Source organism: Toxorhynchites rutilus, chromosome 2 (genome assembly GCF_029784135.1).
Source record: "Toxorhynchites rutilus septentrionalis strain SRP chromosome 2, ASM2978413v1, whole genome shotgun sequence".
NCBI classification, from domain to species: Eukaryota; Metazoa; Arthropoda; class Insecta; order Diptera; family Culicidae; genus Toxorhynchites; species Toxorhynchites rutilus.
In genome coordinates this window covers 16354744-16362910 of record NC_073745.1, presented here as the reverse complement: position 1 = coordinate 16362910, position 8167 = coordinate 16354744, and the positions used below count along the sequence as shown (strand labels likewise).

General features: G+C 43.0%; 1 protein-coding gene across 1 annotated transcript; it reads right to left on the bottom strand.

Moving 5' to 3' along the window:
* Nucleotides 1-7094: 7094 nt before the first annotated feature.
* LOC129765569 (uncharacterized) lies at nt 7095-8153 on the bottom strand. The gene has a single exon (XM_055765975.1). It carries the CDS (start codon nt 8151-8153, stop codon nt 7095-7097), a length of 1059 nt encoding a protein of 352 aa, XP_055621950.1.
* Nucleotides 8154-8167: the final 14 nt, after the last annotated feature.

The following is an 8167-nucleotide window of genomic DNA, read 5'->3' as shown; positions in this document are numbered from 1 at the left end:
ATGAGCACTTTTACAGGGAGAAAGTTTTTCTAACAACAACTTGTTTATATTTTCTTTGAAAAAAAAAATACAACTAATGATGGTTTTGTTTAAAGTTAAGATAGCTATATAGTGTATTCGACAAAGTTTTAGATCTTATTAAAATGTAAACTTTTGTCGAAGACGTCAGCTTTCTATCTGTTATAGTTTTTGGAATATAAGTCATTTTTGTATGAAGACTCCTGAAAAAAATAATGTTTTGCTCGTAACATTTTTGTGTATAAATTCTCACGTTCGACATGTTCTTGACATGTTTTCAAATAGAAAAAAGTTAGCAGAGCATGTAAATTGCGATAATTTATACATAAAAATGTTACGAATTAAACATTAATAGTATTTTTTCAAAGAAAAAAATGAAAAAGTTGTTGTTTGAAAAACTTTTTTTTATGTAAATGTGTCCATCGTCCGATGTATGGAAAACTTGTTAGAAATTCTAAGGGCTATTTATATCTATTTTTTTCAGAATTTTAAAAACATTTGTTTTCGAGAAAAATTAATTTTAATTTTCAAAATATTTTTTTTTCAATAAAATTTTTTTCCATAAAATTCTTTAATAATTTTTAATGATAACCTAAGTAATTTTCTATATTTCATTCTCTGACCATCTATTTGTAGATGTTATAGTTTTTAAATTAAAATTTTTCGAAAAAAAAGTTGAAAGAACTCAAAATCTAAAAAAAACCTGCAAAAAAAAATCAGACCTACAAAATTTTTGTTAAAGCATGAAATGTAGAAAATTATTTTGGTTTTCATTAAAAATTATCAAAAAAATTTTTGGAAAAAAATTTTATTGAAAAAATATTTTGAAAATTAAAACTCAGTTTTCTCGAAAACATATGCTTTCAAAATTCGGAAAGAAATATATATAAATAGCCCTTAAAATTTCCAACAAGTTTTCCATACATCGGACGATGAGCACATTTACATGGAAAAAGTTTTTCGAACAACAACTTTTCAATGTTTTTCTTTGAAAAAATACTATTAATGTTCAATTCGTAACATTTTTTTGTAAAGTTTTAAATGCATTTTAAATGCTCTGCTAACTTTTCTCTATTTAGAAACATGTCAAGAACATGTCAAACGTGAGAATTTACACACAAAAATGTTATGAGCAAAACGATATTTTTTTCAGGAGTCTTCATACAAAAATGACAAATCTTCCAAAAACTATAAAAGATAGAAAATCGACGTCTTCGACAAAAGTGTATATTTTAACAAGATCTAAGATATTTGTCGAATACATTATATCGCTATCTTGACTTTAAACAAAATTAGGATAAGTTGTATTTTTTTCAAAGAAAACATGAATAAGTTGTTGTTCGAAAAACTTTTTCCCTGTAAAAGTGCCCATCTTCCGATGTATGGACGACTTGTTGGAAATTATATGGGCTATTCATATATATATTTTTGGGAATTTAAAAAAATATGTTTTTGAGAAAAATTAATTTTAATTTTTAAAATAACTTTTTAGTCAGCGAAATTTTTTCCCAAAATTTTGTTGGTAATTTTTTGTGAACATTTAAACAATTTTATACATTTCAATCTTGTAGATATCATCATTTTTTCAATTTCCTCATATCCCATCCTTTTCCTGAGAAAATATGTCACCCTTCTAATCTCGAGCCCACCGCGAGTAATCGGTTTCTATCATTACTAACCATAGATTTAAGAAAATTGTTTATATATATAGTTTTTAAAAACATATTTAAGAATTCGGCTCCTTTAATTTTATGTAATTGAGCCTGTAAAATAAACGAATTAAGAAAAAAAAATAGTTTTTAAGTTGAAAATTTTTGTAAAAAATTAAGAAAAAAAATTTTGCTTTTTCCAAAAAGTAGTCTAATTGTTATTCGAATATTTCAAGTATGCAAAGTTGCTTAAATGACCCATGTCGTTACACCCACAATGTTTTACTACTATCTGGTGTTGCCAACTCCTAAGACGAGTTGGCATGCAATTCGTCAAATGCAAATCGATTTTTCTTCATGAAAATCACGTGTAATCAAGACGAGTTTGGGTTTTTTTCAAAGGCCCGAGTCTTTAGTTGCTAATAATACGTTTTAATTTTCTTTTTTTTTTAATGTTTTTTAATGATTTTCTTCGAAGAGAAATTATGATCATTGTTTGTTCACCTCTGATCATGGTTTGTCTGGTTTTAGAAATCACTATTTTTGAAAGAAGAAGCTCGATTTTTCAAGTAGGTGTTGCATTTCTCATTGCTTGATTTTACTGTCATCATATTGATCCATTCATAATTGAGGCTTTCTTCAGAATGTTGCCTTTTCTATGAATTTTATAGGTGAACAGCACTCAACACAGAGAAACTTTAGTTCTGCTACTCACGAAGAACATCAGAAACAAATTGCAGCACGCCAAGCGGCTGTCATAGTAATCATGTGGACAAACCAACATCAGCGCATCGGAAAACCATGATCAGAATTGAGATCATCGAGATGCATTAATTACATGATTTAGATATATGAATCTGATACAAATGGTGAGCAAGCATGATGTTTACAATTTATGTTTGTGTTATAATCCAGAAAAGGTCTGAATACGTACCAAATAATCATCTGGTGGTTGATTAAAAGCTAGCTCAAATGAGGAGCGCATTGACATCAATAGAAGGTAGACTTTACAAACCTGTAAAACATGTAAATCCGTAAAAATATCCTATAAAGCTACTGTAGATAATGTAAAAGACAATTTTATTTATATGTTTGGGAACATTTGAATAGCTGATTGATGAATGCACACTAGAGTATTCAAAAAAGTGTACAAACGAAGATCAGATTTTCGACTGAACAAACCAACATAATTTACTCAATCTTTTAGTCAACATCAAATTGCAGTGCGAATATGTTCACAGTTTCAAATCAATTGTGGAAGTTGATGGAATGATACAAAGCGTTTTGCCTTTTTTTTTTTTTTTTTGGCAGACTTATCTCACTTCTTAACTAGGCGAACCTAGCCAGAATTTTCACCTGCCCCCGGGCTTCTGAATGCCAAAGGGGGACTAGGCTCTGCGGAATGCACGTATCTGCATGCTCGTGCTGTTTCAGTCCTGACCGAGAAATTGTCGGACAATCGCGCAGGTGCTAAGGATAACCGACTTTTGGATGCCGGCCAATTCCTTCTCCATATTCAACACCTTTAGCGCTTCCAGAAGTGTCTTCGGGACAATTCCAGTTCCAGAGAGAACGACTGGAACAATTCTTGGGACCTCCCTTAGCCCCCACAGTTCCTTGAGCTCCAAGGCCAATGGTCGGTACTTGCAGATTTTGCGACCGTGGGTCTCCTCCAGATTCTGGTTCAGTGGAATAGCGACATCGATGATGGTGACTTTGCGGTCGCTCTTGTCGTAAACCATTATATCTGGACGGTTGTGGTGGATCGAGAGGTCGGTCAGAACAGTGCGATCCCAGTACAGCTTGAAACGGTCATTTTCCAGGACAGGTGCAGGCAGGTACCGGTAGTTTGGTACGTTGTCTTCCAGTAGAGCACATTGGAGCGCCAGTTGTCGATGAACAATACGGGCCACGTTGTTGTGGCGCTCGGTGTAGGCTGCGTTGGCCAAAACGGGACAGCCTCCCATAATGTGCTCTATGTTTTCACCTGGTTGATGGCACATCCGGCAAATGTCATCAACGTCTTGATGCCAGACGTACCGCCTGCAGTTTCTCGTCGGCATTATCCTGTCCTGGATGGCTATCATGTCGGCTTCTACTACTGAAGAGAGTTCACCACGCGTTAGCCACAGATTAGATGCGGCCTTGTCGACGTGTGGCCGGTCCAGTTGATGGGGGTGGGCACCATGCACTGCCTTCTGCTTCCAAGCTGCAATCTTCTCCTCCACTGTCTGCAGATTGCAGTTGAGTTGGTACTCCGCTTGCGCCAAGTGCAGAGCGCTGTATCCTCTGTCGGCGGCGCAGACAGCCCGGTATAGCGCGTTTTGGTTGGCGCGTTCTGCGAAGTACTCGCGCAGTTGTCGTACCTGGGCAACACACAGTGCAGATATGTCGACGATTCCAAGTCCACCTTCTTTGCGTGGTAGTGAAACTCTCTCCAGTGCCGATTGAGGATGGTGCATTCCGGCCTCTTTGAATGCTTTCCTCATCCTCCTCTCAAGGTCCTCTAGGTTAGTTTTGCTCCATTTGACTACACCAAAACTGAAGGTCAGCAGGGGAACCGCGAATGTGTTGATCGCGCGTACCTTGTTCCCCGCGTTGAGGAAAGTCCTCAGGACACAGTTCACTCGACTCAAGAACTTGTCTCGCAGCTCCGTCTTGATGTCGGAGTGGCGAATCCCGGTGAGCTGTCGGAATCCAAGATATTTATAGGATTCGCCACGAACCATGTCTCTTATAAACTCGCCGTCATAGACCTCGTAGCCTCCGGATTCGGTAAGTTGTCCTTTCAGCAGGTGGACACAGCGACACTTGTCGAGGCCGAACTCCATACAGATGTCCCTGCTTATGTCTTCGACAACCCGGATAGCTACACCTAGACGCTGACGTGAATCAGCGTAGACCTTGAGATCGTCCATGTAAAAGGTATGGGTCACTTCTTCGTGGGCGCCGTCGCCATACCTTATTTTATAGCCATGACCGTTTCTATTGAGCGTCCTACTGAGGGGGTTCAGTGCCAGACAAAACCAAAGCGGGCTGAAAGAGTCGCCTTGGAATATCCCCCTCTTTATCTGCAGCGTTCTAGACTGCAACACATTTTCCCCATCACTAAGGTGCAGAGACGTGCTCCACTGCCTCATCACATGCTGCAGGAACCTAACGACGACGGGATCAATTTTGTAGAGCTCCAATACCCGGACGAGAAACGAGTGAGGTATGGAGTCATAAGCCTTCCTGTAATCGATATAGGCCATGCTTAGGTTCCGCTGATTATAAACCGCCTGGCCGACTATGGTTGCGTCGATGATGGCCTGGTCTTTGCAGCCATGCGTATTTTTTCTGCATCCTTTCTGCTCTTCTGCGATGATATGGTGTTGTTCGCAGTGGGCAGAAACTTTGGCGGTTATGATGCTGCTTAATATCTTGTACAGACTCGATAGGCACGTTATCGGCCTGTACTTTGATGGGTTCAATGTGTTGCTGTCTTTCGGGAAGAGGAATGTGACGCCACGGGTGGCGAATTCAGGGAGGTTGTGTGGGTCACGTAGCACCTTGTTGAAGCACTCAGCTATCTTTTGATGTGCGACGGTCAGCTTCTTGTGCCAGAAGTTCTGAACACCATCGGGGCCCGGTGCTGCCCAGTTCCTCAGGTACCGCGAGGCTTCGCGGACATCGTTCTCTTCGACGATGATAGCTGGCATCTCTCCAATTTCACCACAACTCTCCTTCTCCCGTCTTAACCACATTTGCCCGTCGCGATGTTGTACTGGGGTCTCCCAAATACCAGCCCAGAAGTTCGTCACATCGCTAATATCTGGCAAACCTTCGCGGTAGTCGGGCTTCTCGTCGCTAATGTGGTCGTAGAACGCTTTCTCGTTATCTCTGAACATCCGATTTTGTTCCTGGCGCTTTGCAGAGTCAGAGTAACGTTTCAGCCGTTTAGTTAGGACGCTCAATTGCTGTACCAGTGTGTCGAGTTTTTCCGTCAGCTGGTGAGCTCCCAGCTGGCGAAGTTCAGTAGGCCGCACGATCACAGCAACTTGGCGACATAATTTCGCCGATCTGCTGCCTCTTTTGTACGCCATCAGTCTTCCAATTGCGGCGCGCTTGTTTAGGATCCGTTGCTCCAATCTCCTTCGCCATGGAGGCTCACGCCTTTCACGGAGATGTTGGAGCAGTCCGCCTCTTGGCCTAATACGGTATCCTAAACTTTTGGCGGTCGCCACAGCAGCACAGTAAACTTTCAGTTGCAGCTCCTCCATGTTCTCAGCATCAACCAAGTGCAGCGGAAGAACGTGCTCGTTCATGAGCTTTACTGCACTTGTCAGCCTGCGGGAATGCTGCAACTTCGGGATCCTGGGGCGCGACAAAGGGTCCGTGTCGCGGAACTGTGAGATCGCCTCGTCGTAATGGAAGACCAGATCGCGTAGTAGTTGTTGATCTGGCTGTGGATCTTCCGGCTCAGGGGGTTGTTGTACTGTGGCCTCCACTGGTGCTGATTCGCGTGCCCCACTCGCGAATGAATTGCTCAGCCGTACTGAACTTCGTCTCGACACATCGCTTGCTCTGCTTGTTCTGGAGCTTAGTTCTCTCTGCACCTGCTGCTTGATCTCGTCGACTTGCGTTTGGGAGAGCATATTGTTGCGTACAATCGCTCTACGCCTCGCGTTCATCGCGTTTTGGTCGAGCCTCCCGACGAACTCTGGATACGCTTCCTCGAACATTGCGAGTATTCGAGGGCGACCGCTCATGTCCGTCTCCAAAGCAGTGCAGATGTAATAGGCGCGGATCACGAATTCATTCATTTCATGTGTCCACATGATCCGTCGCCTAGTAGTACCCACAAGTGTGGACGACTGTCGTCTGACAGTCGCAACACGCCTCGTAGGCGCAGCGTTTCGTTGGTGATGTCGATGGCTGCTGTTTCCGTGTGGCGGTAGCTCTTCGGGTTGAACCCGGCTGGTGGCCCGCTCTTGCACATCGCCCTCCAGCCGCTGGCCGCTCGCTCTTACGCCCGTTCCAGGACCAGCTCCAGTTCGGGGACCCTCCTCGGGCGATCGCATTCTGAGTATTCTTCGTGAACGTAGCTCCATTTTCTGGGTGTATCTCCTTTGCCCGGGAGACAGCGGGTTGGCAAGGCCTCCATGACCCGGGAGGCCTTCCCCGGGAGAAGGCCTCCCGGGTCATGGCTTTTTTTTTTTTTTTTTTTTTTTATCTGTATTATAGTGATTTTCAACTCTTTTGGCTGGTTCGTCACTTTTACTTCCATTTTTGGAAGAATGTCGGGAGTGAGAATTGAACTCGTGACCTTCAGCGTGAGAGGCATGGATGTTACCACTACGCCAGATCGCCTCCACTCGGAGCTATCCTTGATTTGGACGACAGTAATCTGACCCTAATAGTTCCACTCGAATCCATGCTCTTTATTTAGACACATGCTCCATATGCCTTCTCGGACGCATCTGAGGAACAATGTATCTCGACGAGGATCGCATCGGGTATGATCACGCAGCGTTCAATGCGTATTTCGTTCAACAGCGGTAGTTGTCGGTGATAACATCGCCAGGTCTCACCCACCGTCGAAGGGACTGGGTGATCCCAGTTCAAATTTTCGTCGTTCTCATCCTTTAACATCCACAATAATTGCATTATAATCTTGGCTCTGGTTATGACAGCACCCAAGAGACCAAGAGGGTCGAAAAGCGTGGCAATGACTGATAGAATTTTTCGCTTGGAAAGTCCTGTGCTGGTGTCCAGTATCGGAATGTTGAACTGGAACCTGAAAGTGTCGGTGTTCGTCATCCATGTTAGGCCAAGTGTCTTCACTGACGGATCGGGGTCCAAGTTGATACCCTCCACGTCTCGAATCGCTAAGGAATCTTCTGCGATTCCCTCCAAAACCATCGGATGATTTGACGCCCACTTCCGGAGGTGAAAGCCACCGGAATTCATCATATTGTCGAGTTGAATCCTCAGCTCGATTACTGACATTACTTCATCTGTACCGGTGATGATGTCGTCCATGTATACATCCTCGCACACCGCCCTTGCTGCTAATGGAAAACGACTGCCTTCATCCATGGCTAATTGCTTGAGAGTACGAGTAGCGAGAAATGGTGCTGGCTTAGTACCGTACGTTACTGTCCCCAACTCGTAGGTCTCCGGCTCATCGTCGGGAGAAAAACGCCACAAAATAGATTGCAGGGATTTATCCTTTGGACAGACGTTGATTTGCCGGAACATCTTTTCCACATCGGCAACGAGCATGATCTGTTTCGTGCGGCACCGAATGATGATCGATCGTAGGTCTTCTTGGATCACTGGCCCCACCAGCAATCCATCATTCAACGATACTCCTGTTGAGGTTTTACACGAAGCATCGAAGACCACCCGTAGTTTTGTGGTAGTACTGGCTTCCTTGACTACCGGGTGATGAGGCAAATAACACCGTTGAACCTCACCAGAAACTTTTTCAACCTTACGCATATGACCGAGTCGAA

Excerpts from the sequence above, each read along its gene's own strand:
- LOC129765569 (XM_055765975.1), bottom strand. The coding sequence starts at position 8,153 with ATGCGTAAGGTTGAAAAAGTTTCTGGTGAGGTTCAACGGTGTTATTTG.